General features: G+C 45.2%; 1 protein-coding gene across 12 annotated transcripts in view; it reads left to right on the plus strand.

The window, feature by feature from the left end:
- PAK1 (p21 (RAC1) activated kinase 1) overlaps positions 1-14756 on the plus strand; it is a 74881-nt gene extending 60125 nt beyond the window's left edge. For 7 of the 12 annotated variants that reach the window (XM_088051159.1, XM_088051160.1, XM_014259733.2 and 4 more), the window contains exons 12-16: positions 3321-3438; positions 3887-3986; positions 5763-5959; positions 7521-7658; positions 9521-14755. In XM_088051159.1, the coding sequence (XP_087907285.1) occupies positions 3321-3438; positions 3887-3986; positions 5763-5959; positions 7521-7658; positions 9521-9607 (640 nt within the window). In that variant the 3' untranslated portion in view covers positions 9608-14755. Of the gene's footprint in view, positions 1-3320; positions 3439-3886; positions 3987-5762; positions 5960-7520; positions 7659-9520 lie in introns of all 12 variants that reach the window. The other 5 variants (XM_014259734.2, XM_088051164.1, XM_088051163.1 and 2 more) reach the window with 1 other exon arrangement.
- Positions 14757-22544: the final 7788 nt, after the last annotated feature.

Below are 22544 nucleotides of genomic sequence, written 5' to 3' on the forward strand. Positions count from 1 at the left end.
CCACTCTGGGTCCTGGTTTCTGCTTTGTGGTTCTGTTACGGTGTCTCGCCTTCTGAGTCCCTAATGGGACATGCAGGGTAGTCGCTGGCATAAACCAGTGCTCTCAGCTCCTGCCCTTATGCAGGGGTTTCCTGTGCTTTGTCCTCTGTTAACTGCATGGCCTACTTGCTTGTGGTTAAGCAGCTTTTCTGCTGCAGTCGTAGTGGCCAGTGCACAGAGGTGTGCTGTGATATTTAAGACAGTGGGACGGCCTAATTCAGCTGTACTTGGGAGCTGGATTTAGAAGCAGCTGGCTCTGAAGACAGTGACACTAGTCTTCTGTACAAACAGCCACTTGTGCTGAGTTACCTGCTGGGGGTGCCAGTTCCTTTCTGCTGCATGAAAGAGGCCCTCAGAGCCCTGCTTCTAAGCTCAGCCATCTAAACACAGGCATCAGATGCCCAATGCCAGGGAAAGCAAACTCCTACCCTTTAGTTTTGTTCTGAAGAACTTCTTAACTTAATAAACCCCCCAAATAAGTGGTAGCTTCTGTTACCCCAGCCCCAAACTGTAGTAGGGATGGATGGTCAGCGAAGAAAGCCGAAGATGTATGACAGTCCTGCTACAAGAAGACACCGGTTTCTTTCCAGGCTACATTCACGTTTGCATGTAGAAAGCATGTTACTCGTGCAAAATTCTTTAGTGAATGAACTTGCACTTCTGGGCAACTCTGAATTCCATCAGTTTTATCAATAAAGAATGTATATTTGTGATATAGAGGGCTTGGTGAACAAGGTATCCTAAGGTGTCTAAGTGGAGGCTGAAGAACACCTTATGGGATCAGACATTACCTGTTCCTACAGATGGATGAAGAGAAAGGTGTAGACCATCTCCTTCTTCGAAAGATTTTCCTCAGGTTTTTCTTACTGCCAGCTTGCTTTGGAAGGTGACTGGGTGACAATATGTGACACCATGCTGTGCCTGATGTCGCATCAGAGCAGCGTGTAGGTGTGTGGACTTCCTCGTGGTGTCTCTAGAACTGCTGAGAGAGTGGGTTTGACTCATGCCTACAGTGGGCAGCTCAGTGGCTAAAGCTATCAAAAGAGTGGAAAGATCCTCAAGAAAGTACCACCCTGAAATGACATTCCTTTGGTGGCAGCTGTCAGGGAGATACTGTTAATTTCACCTCCTGTGTTTTATGTCAAATCTATCAATTATTGCATTGCCAGGGTCTTGGCACATGTTTGTGGCTGCTCATGGCTCAGCTTTGGTTTCACAGTGTGGTTCTTGGCTCACTCCATCTGTCTTGGCTGCAGAGAGATACCAGCTTGCTCCCAACATGTGGAACCCAAGATTGCCATGCAAAGAGCCCATTCTGCCCTTACTCTACTCTTACAGTCAAGTGCATTTGGGCTGCAGAGAGTGCTACTAGCAATGAAGGGAAGCCTCGTGATGTCCGTGGTGGGTGATCTGTCAAGAGGGGGATGATAAAATCTGCAGAGAGCTTGATTTGCCAGAAGTGAAGAAGTAGCTATGGCATAGGGGCAGGAAGGAAGAGTGTGGGTGGAGTTGGGCTTTCAGAGCCCAACAGAAAGTAAATGACCCACAGAGTCAGCAGGAGTGCTTCTAAAAACAGTCTTGCTGCTCCTCTCTCACTCAAAGGGGCTGCTCTGCAGGTGGTACTGCTGTTGCTGGGGTCTGTAGAGCTGGGAAAACAAAATGCCAGTGCATCAACTTCTGTTCTGTAGTGCAGTTTGGGACCTCTCTGCTGCAGGAGCACAGCCCTGTGCCCTTGGGTTTTGCATCCTGGAAGAATCTGCAGATGGCACTTCCCTACATAGTCTTTAGCAACAGCAAACCAAGACGTCTACTTTGTCTCTGGAATTAAAAGGTGTCCATAACTGTAACACTGCTGTCATCCAGGTGTAGCTCAGACCATTAATACTATTTAGGGGGATTTTTTTCATCAACAACAGTGTGTCCTTTGGGGGTAAATTCCATACCTTTCTCACTCCTGTGATGTCTCACTCATCTCTGTCTACTTTTCTCGACAAGTTTAATGGCTTTTTTCTCCTTTACTATCGCTTTCTACTTAATTGTTCCCTGGTACCTATCCCAGCTTTTGCATTTGGCTCCTGGAAAATTCATTCCTCAGTAGGATGGGGATATCAGTGTTTCATAGCAAAGCAAATGTATCCTTAATGAACTCTAATGCCAGAGGAAGCTTTTAATTAGTTTCTCTGCTCTCTCACTTTTGACTCATCTGTCCACTCATTTCAAATATGAGAGGATAGGCTGAAAAGGTGGGTTTTCAAACTGATTATTCCTTCCTTGGGAATGTGTCATCCTGATGTATTTGTCATGGAGGTTTGTGTTGATGGGTCCAAAAAGGGGCAGAAATGGTTGGTGTTTTTTTGTTTTTGTGGGGGTTTTTCATTATTTTTGTTTTTTTTTAATTATTTTTTGTTTGTTTTTAATGAGCTATTGCAGAAGGCTTCGTCTCCTGTCTTCTACTTTTAGACATGAGTACACACACACACAACAGAGAGGAATATCCCAAATGACTGAGAAAAGCCACTCTCATCTCAGCTGTCTACTCTTCATCTTCCTAAGGGCCCTTTTTAGAAAAGACCTGCCTTCTGGGGGTTTCTTTTTTTTATTTTAAGTCTTTAGAATTGCTTTTTCATCCAGTAAGTTCTACTCCTTTGCCTTTGTGAATGATTCTGAAATTTTCAAACCAAATCACAAACTAGTTTGATAATATGGAAAAGATTGAGGTGATTTTCAAATGCAAGATGCTTTAAAAAGAAGTGCTCTTTTGTGATTGACTGTGGGTAGCCCTCTTTTGTGTCCCCCAGAGCTGTCCCTGGGCTGAGGCAAAGCAGTCACTCACTTAGGACAGCAGGATGCCAGGAATAACAAAGCAGCCCCCAGCCCACCTCTTCCAGTTCAAGAGCCCTCAGAAGCCATTGGTGTGTGCCAAATATCTGGGTTGAATGCTTGGACCCCATCCTTCAGTAGCAGCTCTTTGCCTTCTCTCCCAGCACCAGGAGCAGTTGTAAGGTCCAGTCTCCATCTTAGTCTGCATCCTTTCCATGGCAGAAAAACTCAGCCTTGTGTTTATGGACAGCAAACTCGTAGCCAGCTCTCCCGTTATATCTCTCCTCTACCTTCTTCTCTTTGGTCATTCGGGTTGTGATTGGATGCTCCCATGCGCAGAAAGCACCAGGAGTTTGTGGTTCCTCAATGCTGCTAAATGCAGCTCTTGTTTTTATTGTACTTGTAAGAGAGCTTTAAAACCCTGTGCATTCTGATTTTAAAATATGGCTTGGGCTGTTCAGTTACCTTGTAGGAGAAGAGCTGTGGGTGGTGATGGAGTACTTGGCAGGAGGCTCCCTAACGGATGTCGTGACGGAGACCTGCATGGACGAGGGACAGATCGCCGCCGTGTGCCGGGAGGTGAGGCAGCGCTCGCGCTCAGAGGGAGCTCTGGTTGGGAATGGGACATGGGCTTTCCACAACCTGTCAAAGACTCTGTGGAAATGTTTCCAGCTTCTGTACTGTGACAGTCATTCTTTTAGAGGATGGATTTCACTTGCGAGGTTGCAGCACACAATTCTAATACAAGATGTTTCACCCCAGAAGGAGGAACTAGAGTGGAAAATGGGGGTGGGATCCTCTTGGTTTTGTCTGTACCTCAAGTCTTTCAGGACTAACTTGTCCTCCTAGAGCTGCTGATCCCATTGTGACATCTCTCCGTGGCCCTGCACATACTGAATATATGAAAGGTCCTAACACACTGCACCCTTACTACCAAAAATGCACAGTCTGTTTGAGTCCTTTAGTTGGCTAATTGTGACTGGTAAATCATTTCATGCACAGTAAGATTATCTCAATTATTTTTCAGTGTCTCCAAGCCCTGGAATTCCTCCATTCAAACCAAGTTATTCACAGAGACATCAAGAGTGACAACATCCTGCTGGGAATGGATGGCTCTGTCAAACTAAGTATGCAGGGAACATTACTGCTGATGACTTATCAACCTGTGCCAGTTATCTGCTCTGGGCCAGGCACTTTAGGGAGATGGGTGTTTGAGGTGCTTGATGCTGTCATGATGAACAGGCTGTAGAAATGCTAGTGTAGATATATCTGTGGCATTTTTTTAATGGAGATTGGCAAACACAAATTCTTGTGAACCAGACTTGAAGTGAGGCTTGGGCTTCCTTTAGCTTTGGGCCATCTGTTTATGTGAACTAAAATAACAGTATTTTAATGCTACTCCAGTCTAGAAGGCTGAGTTGGAACATGTAAGGCTAGAAGTCTTTATTTATGAACAACCTCTTCAATCTGGAAAATACTACAGGTACTCAAGGGACAGGGGAAGTGGAGGGAGAATTGAAAGCTGTGTAACTAAAAATCTTTTAATCTTACAATGCTAAACCAGACTAGAGCCTAAATGTTGCTTCCTCCTTGTGGTATCACTAGTAATGAAAATCTTGACTGTTCTGTCCCTTGGGAGCTAAGGTAGCAGTTGTGCTTGTCATTGTCCATGCAGAGAAAAGCCTGGAAACCAGTGAATTATCATCTTCCACCTATGGCTTTAACAGAATGGTGCTCCCTTTTTCTTCCTCTCAGTTCTGTTGGCTAGTGCCCAACAGGCATAAATAAATCTATTTTTGTCAGCAGCGACAGCAGATATGACTCAAAATTCTCAGAGCGACGATATGCTGAGTAAGAAGGTGGGGTCTTTTTGCAGATAATTGCTTTTTAAACTATAGCTGCGCTTTGATAGAGCCACATCTTAGGAGTATTAGCAAGGAATAACTGATGGGGGACAAAGTGCTCTGTTCTTATGGAATAACTTCTTTGAGCACAGTGTGCTGGTACTGGACTGTAGTTTAAAGTTGGAGAAATCCCTCTGGATATGATGCAGTAACCTTCTGGATCTGAGCTGCTTGTTGTCTCTGCTGGAAATTTGCCCTGTTTATGAACCATATGTCCTTTCCTGGTATTTACCCTTGATGAAAACTCAGCTAGGAATCAGTTTAATTTTCATCATTCTGCCTAAAATTAGACCTGTAATGCCGTAGCGGGTCAGAATGGGCGGTGCATCTTGCTGTGTTGATTCTGCTGGGCTCTCAAGAACAGATTTAGTTTTCTTTTGGTGAGCCAAATACAAATAGGACATAGGGTGCAGCAATCTTTGTGTGAAGGCCCTGTATCTTTCTCTCTGTTGAAAGAAAACAATCAATATAAATGTAGGTACTTTAAATTTATTCTGAGCACTCTTTGCTCTATAAAATAAATGCTGTTTGAGGGATGATATGTCTACAGGGGAAGTAATACCCTTTGGACTGAAAATATCACCAGACAGTAGAGTGTGTGGTCTGGGGTAGGTCATACTTGCATTAATTCCTGTTTTTACATACCCAGGGATGGTCTTTAGACCATACATTACATAGCATGTAACATTTGTGCAATGCTGCAGCACAGTTGAGTGTCTTAATTCTGTGTGTGGTTATCTCCTGATCCCCATCTTTCACACAGACAAGTCAGCAGCTCCAGAATCCTCATGACCTCAGAGTCAGGTTTAGAAACTTAGCTCTAAGCACCATCTTCTGCATTAGCCACAAAACCATTCCTCCTGTCACAGTTGCAGCAGCAGCACAGCAGACAGTGCAGCAGGGTAAAGCGTAGTGTAGCTCTGGTGTCAGTAAGGGTTGTTTCTGGAGAAACCTCCTGATTCCTATGTCTTTTCCCTCTACCCTATTTTAATTTTCCAGCTGACTTTGGCTTCTGTGCCCAGATCACTCCTGAGCAGAGCAAACGCAGCACCATGGTGGGCACCCCGTACTGGATGGCACCTGAGGTGGTGACACGGAAAGCTTACGGGCCCAAAGTGGATATCTGGTCTTTGGGGATCATGGCCATCGAGATGATTGAAGGAGAGCCCCCCTACCTCAATGAGAACCCTCTGAGAGTAAGTAACCCTGCTTTTCTCCTCAGGTCTTCACTAAGCTGCTGGTGAAACTGAGCTCATGTGAATCCTCTGGTGTGGTTTCATCACCTGCAGCTCCATCTAATTCAAACAATTCCGTGGTCTCCTTAGATGTCATAGTGAGAACACTGAGATAGTCTTAGTTAAAAGCCATGGTTTGTGCTGGGTAGCAGAGGTGTGGGTTCTATGAGTTAGATCATGCACACTCACGACTTTCCACTTTCTGGGATGCTAATAGAGGCAGAAGTTCTACCTTAAGGCAACAAAGCAGTCATGTCTTGAAACTTTCTACCCTGTGAATGAGAGAATTCTCCTCTGAGCAATGTGGTGAAGTGGAAGGTTCCCTGCCCATGGCAGGGGTACTGGAACTGGGTGATATTTAAGGTCTCTTTCAACCCAAAACGTTCTGTGTTTCTGATTCTATTCAATTCTATTCTAGTAGGAGCTTTTTCTTATGGGCAAATTGTTCCTCCTTGCACACTCTAAGTAAAATTAGAAGAAAACCCTTCAGACAGGGTTTAAACCTCCTGATGTCTTTCCTTTGTTTAATTATTAACAAATGGAGATATGCTGTCAGCATGTAGGACATCACTGCTCTTAATATAAGCTAGGTTTATGGTTTTTTCCCCAGTTACATGGGTTGGAGTGATCTAGAAAAATTCTCTTTTTTTTTTCCCCATCTCTTGCAATGGAAGTGATTTTTGGGACAGAAGTGCAGCAGCCAAGAAGAAATATAAGAATATGTTTTATAAGAAATAAAACAGTGTTACGTTAAAGTAATAATACTTTGGCCTCATTTAACTTAATTTATGCCAATTCCCAGGCTATCAGACTGCTCCCATGGGATGTGTTGAGTGATGTGCTCAAAAGGCCTGTATATTAACAAGTCTCTGACAGAATTCTGCTTCTTTTGAAAATTCATCCAAGAAGTTTGTCACATGAAATCATGAAATGGATGAATGTTGAGTCTCTTGATTCTCAGAGGAGGATGTGTGAATGCTTTATCCCCAAGCAGTAGCAAAACTGCTTTTTTCTGCAGGATGTTAGAAGATGCCAAAGGGTCTGTTGGTCATCTTTTGTAAGAAGCCAGCTGCATCTTAAATATGTTGATGCTTTAGGCCTTGTGCACTCAGGCAAAGTACCAACAGAAAAAAAATCTATTTAGTCAGGGTTACCTTCCCATGAGGATATAGTCACTAGAGGAGTAATGGTAGAGTCCTGCCAATTAACTTCCCTATGTAAACAGGGTCTGTTTTGTCCCTGTTTCAGGAATGTTGTTTTTGTCCTTGTAATCCCTTGAGAGGGCTATAGGATCCAAACCCAGATTACGAGGGTAAAACAATAAAGGATTGGTAAAACAATAAAGGGCTGGCAACTATTCTGTTTGCTGAAATGTAGGCATTGATTAGTGACCCTGATAAGGTGGGGTTTTTTCCTCCCCATTGAACTGTGGGGAGGGAGTGGAGAAATGGTTGTCTCTAATCCAGAGATGGGATCTAATCTTCATAACCTCCTGTTTCCTGGGTGCTTGTTTTTGTCTCAGGCCCTGTATCTCATTGCTACTAATGGGACTCCGGAACTGCAGAATCCAGAAAAGCTTTCATCCATATTCCGAGACTTCTTAAATCGCTGTCTTGAAATGGACGTGGAAAAGAGAGGTTCTGCAAAAGAGCTGCTACAGGTAGGTGATGGGGAACAAGACTGGAATAGTGTAATCACACAATCCTGAGTGAGGCCAGGCTTAGTGATGAGATCTTTGAGGTCTTAAATACTGCATCAGCTGAAAGCACAAGCACAGCTAAGGTAACCTCTCAGGAGAAAAAAAGCAACTGAAAACAACAGCTCTCAAACATAAATCTATAATAAAGTGATAACAGATTGCTCCCTTTCCAGTACTGGCTACTGGCAGCAGCTGTGCAGCATGTTCTGTGTCCAACCTCAAAAAATAGCTGCGTCCCAGCCTGCCAGATGCTGAGCCCCCTGATTCCCACGGTTTCTTCACGTGGCTGGCCATGACACCTGTGTGTTGTCACAGTCTTATCATGCTTGTTCCAATGTGGACAGCAGGAAGGCTTCTAGCTATCTGATATTCTGGCTGTCTCCTTCATCGTGAAGGAATCATGAAGCTCTTTGAAATATTCATGGCTTCAATTAACTGGAGCAGTTTACTTTTACCACATTTTACCTGATATGACTACTTACAGAGATGATGGAACAAAGCTTGTGAGATATCTTAATTATAGAGTGCCTTGGATTGGAAGAGACCTTAAAGATCCTCTGGTTCCATCCACTTCCTCTGACATGGGCAGGAACACCTTTCACTAGACCAGGCTGCTCAAAGCTCCATCCAACCTGGTCTTGAACAATTCCAGGGATGGGACATCCACAGCTTCTTGGGCAACTTCACCACCCTATAATTAGATATTTCACTGAAAACCTGGTGTCTTAGTCTCAACTCCCAGTGAAAGTTGAGGCTCAAGCTGCCAGGATTTTTACCAATATGGATGAGAGGAGTGGTTTGTGTGTTCTTTTTGTCAAGGTTTGCCATGAGGGTGGAATATGTAAGTCTTTGTAAAATATATCTGTAATCAGGAACACTCAGACCTTATGTATGAGATGGTTTCCATTTTTTGTTTTCCTTTCTCTCCACTAATTTGTGTACTAGGCTCAGACTTGGATGTGTTGCTGCCTTCCAGACTATAAGGAAACATAAATGTCTGACAGTATGCTAGTAGTTGAAAGATTGTTTTTTCTTCTGGACTTTTCATTCCTAAAATATCAGAAAGAAGTTATGTCCTGTTCCTTGGAGCAGGAGAACATTCTGGCTGTAACACTTCAACCTGTTCTTAACTGCCTTGTGGCTTCTGAATTTTTACGTTTTGTTTTTTTTTTTTTTCAATCCTGAAGCATGTTGCCTTGAGGGATTGATCCCTTCTCATGTTCAGAAGTCTTGCAGGTTATAGTTGCTTTTTGTTTTCAGAACAGCTTGTAGACTTTTGATAATCAATATTGTTTTATTTAAAGAAGAGCACCTGTATAGGAGGCTGAATGGTGCTGTGTTGCAAGCCCTGTGCTGCTCTCCTAAATTTCAGCTGCTTTGCAAATTTATGTTATCTTGTAGAAAGCAAAGGCAATGCTTTCTCCAGACCTGTGACAACAGGGAAATGAGAGGTGATTCCTGCATGGAGCCCTGTGCCTTGTGTCTGAATCACACAGGTTGTTGTTTTTTAATACACCTTTTTTCACACTGGATTTCACTATAGATTTTGCAACTTTTAATTCCCACGGGGAATTCGCTGAGTTTTGTTTGATCTCGAGCATATGCAAACATTAGATAATTTAGCATGTGTTGGGTGCAAATCTCTTAATTACTTCAGGCAATCCCCAGAATTTTGTCACAATAACAGAGCTTCTGGATTCACGTGTTCAGAGACTAGAGTAGGTTCTTAGATTTCATATGGGTTTAGGTGAAAATGTTTAGAATAGCCACTTCTGGGGCATGTTCTGAAAAATCTAACCATTTTTTCTTTTGTTTTGTCCTAGCACCAGTTCTTGAAAATTGCAAAACCTCTATCCAGTCTCACTCCTCTGATTATTGCAGCTAAAGAGGCAGCCAAGAACAACCATTAAAGTGGTGAAATCAACAGAGTCATCATGTCAAGACTTTTAGATGTTCATTTCAGAGACTGAATTATTTGCCCTTCTCCCCTTCTGCTCCTTCTTCACAGAGGTGTTCTTAAAACTTTGACTTGCCCTGAAGGGTGGCAGGGGCATTGTTCACTGTACGTGGAAGGGCACACAACACGGACGTGGCTGATCTTACAGGGTGAACTGTACTTCCATCCTCGTGATGGGGACGAGAGGGGAAGAACATTTTGTATGGGTGAGAAGATCTTTCCGAGAGCGTCTGAACCTGACCTACAAGTAGTGAAGCCAGTTTGTTCTCATATTTCTTATGGTGTTTATTTTTAAAAATAATGTGGAGCCTTAGACCATGTTTATCTTAATAAATTAAATCTTTTGCTGGCTGCATTTTGCCTGCTTCTGCCAAGCTGCTATTACACCACAGAGGCTGCTCTGTGCTTTGGATGACTCGAGGAGGGAAGGAAGCAGGCAGCAGCAATGTGAACAGCTGTCAGCTGAGAGGGGAACGAGGAGGTGAAGGTGCATCCCTCCTGCAGCACTGCTGGATGCTTTGAGGAAGCATGGACAAAGCCTCTGTGTGCTTCCTGCAGCCACTGAAGAACTTAATTCATGGATGGTCTCTTTGCCAAATTGTATGAACTGCCCCCTAGTCCTCCCTTCCTCCTTTAGTGGCAACTCTACTAGTTAAACAAATCTTGAATATTTTTTTGTTGTTCTAGGAAATAAATCACAGGAACAAAATGACAGGGAACTCTTAGGGTTATTTTATCAGTGCTGTGAGGCTTTTTAGAGATGCTGTCCTGTGTGATTAACAAACAGAGCAATTACTATTGTAAAGACAAGATTTGCCCACAAAATATGTTCAAAACTTGTTTCTTAGAGCAAGTCCAATGGAAAACAAACTGGTAATGGATGCTGCTTTCTCCATGGAGATGTGGGGACAAATTTTTTTTAAATGATGGTTTCTTTATGCTACTGATTCCTTGGGTTGCCAATATTCTGTAAAACAACAGGAAACCTGGAACTACTAGAAGAGGGATTGGTTGTAAACACTGGGCTTATGTTCAACTGTATACTGATTTTTAATAAAGTGACTGCTGCATTTCTTAACTTGGGGCTAGAGGAGAACTGGAGAATTCACTGTCACCAGACAAGTCTGTCATTGCTCGTATGGTCACCAGGTTCTTGAATGTGTTGGATGAAGTAATTTAACCTTGTTTCTTACCCCTTCTGCAGCCCTTTGGGGACAGTGAGTGTTTCCCAAGGGCGTAACTTTACACGTGGAGAAAATCGATACAAAAAATGTGCATTGTAACTGTGAGAGCTGCTTTCTCTGTACTGCTTTGGTCACATATGGGGTGGCCTCAAACCTATTCTGGAGCAACCTTTCATCTCTCTGTTGGACAGAAATTCATTCCATCTTGTTGAGACCTGCTGCTGGCTCAGCCCTTTCCTCCCTGGACCTGGGCTTTGATTAAATACTGATCGGCTCCACAGTTTATGACAGCTCTTACACCAGCTTTAGTGGGTATAGGTGCTTTGTGAGTTCTTTTGTTTCTGAGGGGCCTTCTCCCATCCTTTGTGCTGCAGGGTGGTCACTGTTTGACAGAAGGCTGAGGGGTGAAATCTGTTGCCCAAATTTGCAACCTCTCTCCCTTTGTGTATGTATATTTAATCTCCCAGAATTGTTAGGTTTCCTCTCACGAAGTTTATATCCAAGGATGAGTTCCTTGGGCAAAACAGTACAGCTGCCAACCTGCAAAGGGATATGATCTATTGATGAGCTCATCTGCTTGGAGCTTAGATGGAGATAGTAGAATAGAAGGGCCACTATGTTTAAATAATTCTCTTTGAAAAGGACTTTGTATTCCCTCTGGAAGACTCAGGATGGCATATGTGGGAGGAATAGAATTAGTGTCTAGCTCTCTCCTGATCTGAAATCTCATTTGACTGTCAGATTTGGCAATTGACTATTTTTCAGACAAGGCAGGGTTCAATTTGATCCACAATGTGTTTAACGTCTCTGACTTCTCTTTGATTCCCTTCCTCACTCCCTTCTCTGCATCTCATTGAGATGAGAACCTTAATGCAGATGTGCCCTATCTGTGAGCATGCACGGGAGTTTATTTTCCTGCAGCAAGATTTCTGCTAAACTTCCCCAAACAAGATAGAAAAGGTTATTTTTATGTCTTCTAAGCTGCTCTTCTGGATCCTCTATTGCATAATGGAAAGGGATCTACAGTGACTATTTATCCCTCCTTTTACAATGTGCTTCTGTCTCGTTGGCTTCTACATTGATTTGGTCCTGCCTGGTTTCTGTTGGCTGCTGGAGAGGAGTGTTGCCAAAAGCCTTTCCTTCTGCTGGGAAAAGCTGCAAGACTGTGCCTATGCTTGTGTGTCATCTTGTCCCAGGCTGTTTTGTCCCCACTCGTGATGGGTGGGTGGGAAAAGGAGGCGATTGCTACAGTGTGCCTGGACCTAGTTTCCAGTTACCAGACACATCATATTTTTGTGTTATCAGAAAATCCTTTGAAAGAAAGTGTAATTAGCCTAATCTTAGGAGAATGGGTTTATTTTGTTGTTCTGAAATGCATTTTTTCCTCTCTTTTTGTGTGTGAGTTGCCCGGAACCAGCTCCTCCGTTAGCTTTTAAAGAGCCCTTCCTGTCTACGACACAATCCTGTCTACAGAGGGCTCTTAAATAGTGACTTTCTGACTTAAAATCTAATATTCAGGGCTTATTTTTCCGAGAATATCTTGTCCCTGCTGTTACTTGAAAATGACTACAACTTGACAACTTTTTTGGTGCCTTTTTTTCCCTCCTAACTTTCTCTTATTAACTGATTTCCCTGAGTTGAAACCATTTTTAATCACAGCCCTTAATTATTAATTTGCCTGCTAATATTAAAGTTCTCTCCTCCATATTAGAACATTAAGTTTCAGAAAACTTTCAGAAAATTGATTTTTTTTGAGGGATCTGAAGCAATGTTATACCAGAAAAAATTTAATATCCTACAGTTTACAGTGGGCTTGGTGGAGGGAGAGGCTAAAAGACATCTTATTTTCTTAAACACAGAGATTATCTTATTTAAGTATCAACTGGTATCTTCAATAGGACTTTTCCTGTGTTTTAAGAGTGGGCATTGATTTGCATTACTTTAGCTATTAGGATTTTTAGGGTTTAGAGGTTTTTCTAAACAAACCAAATTTTATTTGGGTCCAAGAGTTTTTGCATGAGAGGGGTATGGAGACCATGTGAGAAGAAGGTGGGTTATCTGGGCAACACTGTCAGGCACATGATGTGATTCTTGGAGTTGTTCTGTTCAGGGCAAGGAGCTGGACTCAATGATCCTTGCAGATCCCTTCCAACTCAGGATATTTCGTGATTCTGCGAGGCTGAGAGTGAAGAGCCAGGATAGGGATGGGAGGGTACAGCAGAACTGGCTGGCTGCAGCAGCAGTAGCACACCTTTAGCCATCCCTGAAATGTCTTCATTTAGTGGATGTGTGTTTAAAGAACAAAAATCTGACTGATTTGTTGCTACAGGCACTTCTCCAGACAGGCATTATGCTCCTACTAAACTGCCTTCCCCTTTTAAACAAAAGGGGTGCAGGGATTTCTCCAGGAAAGGAGGCTCCTTGAGAAAGGAGGTTTCCATGGAGACACTTACTTGACTTAAACGATCTGGCTAAGGCTTGAGAAGAGGTTTGGTGGGTAGACACCACATCGACACAAAAGACACTGTTTTGCAAAGCAGCTGGAGTTGCTGCAGTGTTTTGTTGCCAACTTGATGCCCCTTTTCAGGGGGTTGGTTTTGAAAAAGTACTGAGAATGTTGCTTGGTCAGGACTGTGAGGTGTATAAAAGTCTGGCTCTTCTTAGCTGAGATCTCTGTTAGTATCCCGATGTATGTCTCGAAATGCTGCAGGTCTGTGTAAGTAGGGCACGTTTGCAGCAGAGTTCTGTGCGAGAAAGGATTGCAATGGCCTGTAGTCGGTGCCTCCTTTCTTAGAGCCCACCCTTCTTGGCTGACAGCAAAATTGGTTCTGACCAGTTTCCAAGAATAATACTTGTTTGAAGCCCACTCTTAATTAAGAGCATAGTCTATTTATCTGGTGAATGACAACATCCTCAGTGTTGAAATTGTTATAGGTGAACTGATTATCTGCTGATTATAAAACGGTAAGACTTTTTAATGGCTTCTTATTTCTGCTGTAATAGAGAGCCTGTAAATGTATTTTGGGGTCATAAGCCCAACTGGATGGAGCATATGTATAATGAATGCTGTAGCATCTCATAGTTTGTTGCTAATGACAACTCACGGTGGCAAAGGTGGGATCTTGGAGAAGCAGCTGCCAGCTTTGATGGGGAATGTCCAACAGCAACAAAGCTGCTGTACAGATGGGAGCTGGACAGAAACTTGCTGCCAGAGTGGAGCCTACAGTGAGTGGTGGGAGACAGAGTTGGTCCAAAGGGTAGGATGCAGCAAAGGTTAAAACTTCAGTTACACAGTTGCTGAGGAAATTCAGGGACTGCCCCAGCAGCCTGCTGCATCTCAAGGCAGCAGCATCTCTGAAGGAGGAGAGCAGAAAGGAGTCTGGGAAGGGAAAAGGCGCTGAAAGTAGAGAGAGGAGTAGCAATATGGCTCTGAGTCACAGCCTGTGCTAAGAGCTGGAGCTAATCCAGGAGGTTCACAAAAAATTACAAAATTCAGCTGAAAAGGAAAAGTGGAGCTAGAATGGAGGAGATGGCCTTGATGTGCCAAGGAACTGAAGAGAGGGGCCAGATTTCCTGAATGTGTGAAACAGCAAAAACTAATTTAACACAGGCTTCTGTGGATGACAAGCAGCTTGTTCCCTCCTGCCTTGCAGCACCAGTGTCTTGTCTTTGAGATCAGCTCTGCTTTGGGATCACGTCAGCAGCTGCCCAACTTCAGTCTCATGTTTGTAAAGAAGGCTTTTTGCTCTGCACCTACTGATTTCTGACTGCAGCTCTCCACTCTTGGTAGATGTCTTTGTGTTGTGTCCCACCTGGAAATACAGGGGCTGTTGCAGTTTTAAAATCTGCTGGATAATGTACTTCTCCCCATGCTGCTTTGGCATAACTCCTGTACTGTACTGCTGGGTTTGTTTAATGTGCCAGGTCAGCTCAGACATTTTAAAAATAAAAACTGAAACCTTAAATAAAACCTTGATTAATTATTTGGTTCTGCTTGACTTGCTGTTTCAATGATCCTTGCAGTGATAGTAGAAATGAAGGAGGATGCTTGAAGAAGGGCTTGTGTTTCTCTGACCTATTTTAGATTATTCAGATCTTATTTGATTGAGCAAAGTGACTACACTAAAAGCTGTTGCAGAAAGTGTGACTTTCACCATTTATTTTAACTGGTTTGACATAGTTAATGTTCTGGAAAGCAGGCTGGAAGCAGGATCTAGACCACAGCTTGAAGAAGAGAAGGAAGCTTGGATGGTTGTTTTCTCTGCAGATAAAGTTTGGTGTCTGAGGCTCTGGAGGAGGAAATCAGGGGTGGGTTTAAGATGAGTATGTGCACCCACTATCCCAGAATCACTTTTTCTTTCAGGATTGGTATGATAAGGCTGATGACAAGAGCAGGAGTTCATCATACTGCCTGGGTATCATCTGACAAGGGCGTTTTACTCTGAAGTCTGAGAAGCCCAACCCGGTGCTGAGAGGACTTTCTGAGCACCTGTGGAATGTGGGTGTGAGGAGCAGTGAGAAGCTCTGGCAAGCTCCTGTGAGTCAGCTAGGTGCTGAGATGGGTTTTAGCGAAGTCACTGAGAGAAAACGGAACACCTTGAATGGGGGACTTGACCAACCAGAATAAGGAAATCAATGTTACTCCATAAAATCCCCTCTGCCTAGAAGAGATGCTGGAGCTGAAGATTCTTTCCATCAGGAAAGCCAGAGGAGATACCCATTGAGTTATGTTTTACAAAGATGAGGGCCCCATCGTTTGAGCAAGAGAAACGCTGCAGCTGAACTGGCAGGGATTTGAGGTAATTCTCTTTGCCGTGATGTGGTAGCATCCTGTGTTGGATGTCCTTGTTCCATTAGAGAAAAGAAATCTGACTGCACCAACACCACCTCCCCTTCACAGAATCGTAGAATGGCTTGGGTTGGAATGACCTAAAAGATCCTCTGGTTCCAACCCCCTGCCTTGGGCAGGGACACCTTCCACTAGACCAGGTTACCCAGAACCCCATCCAACTTGGCCTAGAACACTTCCAGAATGGAACATCCACAGCTTCTCTGGACAACCTCTGCCAGTGCCTCACCACCCTCACAGTGAAGAATTTCATCCTAATATTCAATCTAAAACTTCTCTCATTTTGAAGCCATTTCCCATTGTCCTGTCATTCCATGCCCTTGACCAAAGTCCCTCTCTGGCTCTCTTACAGCCCCTTTAGGTACCAGAAGGTGCTCTAAAGTCTTCCACAGAGTCTTCTGTTCTCCAGGCTGAACTGAAACTCTTCCTCCAAAACTTCACAAAGCAGCGTACCAGGCAAACTTTGATCATGTAAATCCCCCCAAAATGCCCCTATAAATACTACTGGATTCGTGTCTGGTGGCTCTACCCCCTTCCCCATAAAGGAGGCATAGTGTATTCTAGCTAGATGCCATTATCTATGATTTCTGGGGACAAATTTCTGTCTTGGAAGCTTCTTCCCTTGAAATAAGCTTAGTTGTGTTGCCCAGCAGTGGATGGGGATGGGAGATGTTGGACAATGAATGATGGCAAGGCTTTAAAAAATGGTTGATGTTGATTTCAGTGAAGTATAACTTGTCTGAGGACTCCTCAGAGCCCAAGGCAGCTTTCCTTGAAGGTAAATTAATAATCAAATTTAAAAGGAAATAATTATTGAAGGCTTAGTTCATAGCTTAATAGTTGGGGGGTCAGATAAATAATTCTGGAGATGGACACAAGGTGACGATGATCAGCTGATCTATGGAGGGCGAGCAGAGGAGGAAAGACAGCAAAAAGCTTTGGGGAAAACACAACTTCGGGTCTGAGCCAGACACAGCAAACTGGCAGCTAAGTCCTAGTGGGAGCAGTTATCCTCTGTGTAACTGCACGATATTAGTTTATTTAGGAATGAAATGAGGGTATAAGTGGTAGAGAAGCAATACACTGGCAGGTGCAACAGAGAGGAGGTTCTTTATCACATCTGCAGGAGCACTGCAGCTCCCTGTGCAGAGGATGCTTTGACTCGGTCCCTCATTTTCTATCAGCACCCAGGTGGCTTCCAAGTTTTGGTTCTCAAGCTCATCTTTGAAGAGGATCTGTAGCTTGAACACGGTAAGCAGGGAGCTGGCCAGGCTTGCTTAATCCTTCCTCATTCCTGGGGCTGTGATGCCCTCTCCCGGTAGCTGCACCGAAGAGTCTTTTCCTTTCATGTTCTTTTTCTACGAGCAAGGTAAAAAGGAACTTTTTGTGTTTCTTTTGGAGGGTGCATGCTGAAGGCAGCCGGGGCACACGGGTGTGGATAAGGAGATCACCCTGACATGGAACCTGGTGTCCCGCTATGTCTGTTCCCTTGTGATCACCCCACCTCCAGCTTGGCTCCTCTCACATTTATAAGTTGAGCAGCCTTGTAAGGCAAATGTGTTCCCCCAGGCCATGGGTTATATGTGAGCCCTCTGCTCCCATCCCAGCATGGGTCCCTAATGCTCACTGACACCCTTGTGCTTCTCCCAGGTGTGGTGGGACTTCATGCTTGGCCAGGTCTGCTCTGGCAGACTGGTTAAGCCTGGTAAAGGAGAAGGGGCACTGTCCCACAGTGGCTGGCAGGGTTGAGAGAGGCTGCTGGGCAGAGGCTCCTCCCCTGTGAATGCAGTCAGGGGTGAAGTGAGCCCCAGCTCATCCCTCATCCCACACCTTGTGCCCTAAAACCACTAGCCTGCATAAATCTGGGGCTAAGATCTCTTCTGGCAGTCAAGGTCACGGTTGTGCTGTCCATGTGTGCAGCTGTAGTGGTGTCCAGGGCTCAGGTGAGCCCGGATCGCGCCCTGGAGGGCAGTGGGCAGGTAGAGTCCTCTCTTTTCTCAACAGTGGAAAGTTGAAATGCTCAAAGGTGGACAGGTGAGTGAGTCTTGATTGGCACAGGGGGGCACTGAACTGGGGGTCAAACTGCTCTCTCAGTCCCACTCCTTTTCATTCCCCAGCCTCGTGGCTGCATGAACAGTGAGTCCCTAGATGGGAAGAATCTGCTGCTTTTTTCTATTCCTCACATTTTCTAAACACATCAGCCTCTAACCCCCACCTCTACCTTAAGGCCTTCGTGTATTGTTGTCACTCTGAAGCCCCCCAGGCTTTGGGAACAGCCCAGCCCAGGGACACTGTAAATTGTCCCATCTCTTCTGCACCATGAGGAATCCACCAGGTAGGTCCCAACCCAGGAAGGACCAGCAAGAGGTCAGTGGTCATGCTGGGGCACAGAAAGATGGTGGTGTCCCCAGAGCAGGCACCAACCAGTTCAGGTCTCCCGTTGCACAGGGAGAGTGGGTTGGGTGGTCCTGAGTGGGTGTGGGAGCTTTAGGCAATGCCACCACTGGTGCTGGGCAAGGGAGGTCTCATTGATGGTGGGTCCCACTGGCCAGCTTGTGTCTCCTTGCCCGTGCCATCCACCATGAGAAGGATAAGAAGCACCCGAGCTCTCTTGGACCTACCCTGGTGATGACAAGTGTTACCTGAGATGCTCTTTGGTGACAAAGCTGCAGCATGAGCACCGTGGCCCAGGCTGGGAGACATGGTGTACAGCACAATTTTAAGAGCCTGAGTGGTGGGAAACATCTTTGCTAGTGCAAAATGGGACAGCAACTCTGAATCCCCACTAAACTCTTTGGCTGCTCAGTTCCCTGAAAGGTGGTTTATTACCCTGGGATAGTGAAGGATCTTGCTGCAACATCCCCACTCAGGAGCAGCAGGGTGTCCCCATCACTCTGGAGGGAGGAACCATCAGGGCAGGGGCTAACACAGACCTCCAGGTTCAGACCAAAAAGGAGCAGGAGGCAGCACAGAACAGCTGCCTGTGTGCTCAAGAAAAAAAACTCTGAAGTGCTTCACTCCTGAAATCTGTCATGATTCTCCCTCACCATTTGCCACATTACATATCTTGGACACAGAAAAACTTGGCCAAGGGGTGTTTTATCACACCTCTTACTCGGTCCTTGAATGATTTTCCCCTCTGGAAGTCCCTTGGCCTCTCAGGGTACCTGAAGCTACAATCCCCTGATTTCTGCTAGGAATGGACAAAGTGCCATTTCTTAAAGGACAGTCACAAACTATGAAAGAAGAGTGAGGACTGTCCCTTCTCCCTTTAGACGAGACTCTACCAGCTCCAGCAGCAGCCAGTCCTGCTGTGGGAGAGCAGGCAGTGGAGCTGCTGCAGCAACAGCTGTCAGAGGCAGAGTTTGTCCCCCCAGCTGCCTTGAGGATGATGTAAAAGGTCCCTCCATCCACTCAACACAGCCTGTATGTCTGCTGGGGGGCTGGCTCCCCACACTCAGCCATTGATGTATCAGCCTGGTGTCCCCTCCTGCCCACCCGAGGGATGTGGCTTTCCCAGGAATGATGCTCAGAGTCCCTCATAGAGCCCCAGGACTTGGGAGGACTTGCCTGGCAATTTGGCATGCATGAGGTGATTTTTTGAGTTTATATTTTGACTCTTGGTGTACATTTTGTGTCTGGTGGGTTGCACACGCCAGAAGAAACTGGTTGCACTTTGCACCATTATCCACAGCTGCTCCTGTCTTTGGGAAGGGACAGCAGCATTTCTTGGGAGCAAGTGTGTTTAAAAACAGCTCTGATCAGCCCAAGCAACCTGAGGAGTGTTAGTGAAGGATGTGTCTTGAGATGCAGGAGCAGGGCCAGGCCCAGGTTTCCATGGAGGCCTGCAAAACCTGCTGCTCCCCATTTTCACCATGCCTCTACTTTACCCTGAGTCTCCCCATACCAACACTTCAGGGAGAGCTGATGCTCTCCCTGTTTTTTGTGTGTCAGAGCTGTGTGTCAAAGGCTTTAGGCTGGGAGATGGCAAGAGGACCTCCCAGCCTGCCCCTTCCCTTGCAGTCTCATCCTCTGAGGCTTGATGTGAAGCTGTGGACATCTTTATACTTAGACATGCTGTGCATTGAGGGGCTGGAGGAGTTTCTGGTCTCTTGTGGTGGGGCATGGAGCTGGCCAGGGTTGCTTTCTTACCCCTCAGCCCATCCTGTGTGGCTCCAGGGACTGACATTTCTGATTTTTAGTGAGATACCACTTGTTGAAAAAAGCAGATGCTGAGCTCCCCTGGATCAGTTCAGGTCACTTCTCTCTCCCCCCACCTCCCTTATCATTCCTGGAACTGCTGTGAACTGTGCCATTTCTATGATAAATCTTGTGGGGACATTGCTGCCTGCATGAGTCCCTGCTCTGAAAGTTCAGCTGTTCCTTGGGCAAGTGTGCTGCGTGGGATGGGGACATGATGGGGACACACATTGGCCTCTCATGCTGCCAAGGCAGTGTGTTGTGAGAGGACAAATGTCCCAGGGTGGGGAGGACTTAGGGTAGGAGAATCCTCCTCCATAGGAAATACCTACGTATTTCCCAGCAGAATGCTCCATGATGTGGCTGGCAGCTGGGCAGGGACACCATCCCTACTCCTTGTTTGTGGCACTTTTGCTCTGGGTTTATCTTCCTGACACAAACAGAGGCAAAACTCGCTGGGTTCAAGGTTGACCTGCCCTGCTTTCCCCTTGGAGAGGGTTTGTACAGCACCAGTCCCTTGCAGGCATTTCCTTCACGGACTCATAATCTCCAAGGCTGGACTTGCTGGTGGCAGGGCTCCAGCAGATCCTTACTTGCCTTTATTCCCGGTTTTTGGCAGGTCTAGGACATTGACTGGAACACTGGGTGAGGATTTTGTGCTTGAGATAAGCTGGTGAACTCTGAGCTGAAGATACTGAAGCCAGAGCAGCATCTGCCCAGCTGATCAGTCTTGCCAGGTGTTAACAGAGCAAACTGATGCTGAATGCTTTGCATCTCCATACCCAAAAGAAAGCAAAACCATACTGATATTTCAGGGCAAAGAACAGATATATTTGGAGATAAAAATATAATAAAAATATCCTAACAAAAAATGCTTGTTAGGAGATAAGACTATGGTAGTGCTTTTCATAAGCTTTTTCATTTTTCAGGCTCTTACCTCCACTGAAGGAGCTTTTTTTGGGCTGATGATGTTGCTCAGTCCTGTCCCTTTATCTTCATGTAACCCCTGGGTTCATCCACACCGTGAGGATGCAGCAGATGGAAGAACAGCAGCCTGAACAGGGATGGATGATGGTGAAGGTCCTTCAGAACTTATTTTGGGGAGTTGCTGACCCTACCACCGTCTTCAACGGCAGAGCAAAGTGTCCTGGCTCTCTGTGCTCTCCACTGCTCCTTAAGCCTTCCAGGCCACCACCATGCCATGCTTCCCCTGGCCATGGACCTTCAGGACCTCAGTGTGGCCCCGTGACGAAGCTGGGCTCAACACAGCCCAAATACATAAGGAGAAAATCCTGAGTGGATGAACTCAGGAGATTAAAACTGCAGGGTACCTGGAAAAGCTGCTTCTTCCTAAATCTCATTAGTGCTACCAGTCTTCTTAATCTCACCCTTTCCTGCCCTATTTATCAGATTTCCAGGAATTAGGCCATAAAGCAACTAATTTTTCTAGAAGCTCACACACAGTCCCATGCATTTTTACTCCTGACAGCTAGGTGTTAGCAGGAGAAACACCAGCAATAGAACCAGCTGCTTCTACCTTCATGTCTTGTGGTTCCTGCATTTATTTAACTCCAGTTCTCCCAATTCCACAGGAAGAGTGATGTTATTTTAGGACCAAGTGCTAAGTAAGGATTAGCAAGACTGTTTTAAAGTGGAACTCTTCTATGCCTTCTGCTCATCGTTAAGTTTCAGAGTGAAGCAGGCTGTCACATCTATAGCTCTACATCTTCTGAGGAAAAGTTTGTCTTTGTAATGTGAACTGCACAAAAACTGCTGGACCATCCTTTCTGCCTGTTCTTGCTCTCTTTGTTTTCAAGGGCAGTTTGCTGATTTTGCTTTTGAGGGACCCCCAGATCTGTCTTCTAACAATTAAAATTCCAATGTGAGAAACTACAGGGATGGAAAAACTGCACCAATGGTGTTTCAGAGAGCCCTCCAGGGCTGGATGGGATGTTTATTTAGCTTCTAATGCAGTGAGGAGCTTTTATAGAGAAGGAGGAGCTGCATGAGGTTATGCAGCTTCCTATCCTGAGAAACTTTATTATGGGATTTTGTCTCCCTGAAAGCCCAGGGTGCATTTGAGGTTACAAAATCCAACCTGCTTTTGTTGTACAGACCTGTGCCCTCTCCCCCTTCGAAGGAAGTTATAACTCTAATAGGATTTAGATATTAGAGTCCAAAACCATGCAAAAACCCAAGTAAAATAAGCAGTTTTGCATCCAGGGTTGCTCAGAAATCTGGTGCAGTGGATTCCTGCCTGGGGCTTACAGCCGTGGAAAATATTTTCATGGAGGAGGTTCAGGAGTTTTGATTCCGAGGGTCAACGATGACACATGTTTTCCAAATCTCCTTTGGGACATTTCCTCAAACCCCATCCTTTGGAAGCTTAATTCTGCCAAGGCGGGATGCGAACACCAACCTTCCCTGTTCTGGGTGGGCAAGGGATAAATGAATCAATCCTAGGTTCGTCCTCAAGTCCCGGGTGTCTCCCAGAGCCATGCCATGAGCAGCTGTCTGCGTCCCATGATGAGATTTTAATTTTTCTAGCCTTGGGGACTGAATTTATTCAGCCGCTCATGGCCCCTCCTCCCGTGGGAGGGACGGCTCCAGCAGCCTCTCTAATACCGGGTGTCACACAGCGGTGCCACCATTCTCCT

Source organism: Pseudopodoces humilis, chromosome 2 (assembly GCF_049639895.1).
Source record: "Pseudopodoces humilis isolate 2021_Gansu_Grassland_sample_001 chromosome 2, ASM4963989v1, whole genome shotgun sequence".
NCBI classification, from domain to species: Eukaryota; Metazoa; Chordata; class Aves; order Passeriformes; family Paridae; genus Pseudopodoces; species Pseudopodoces humilis.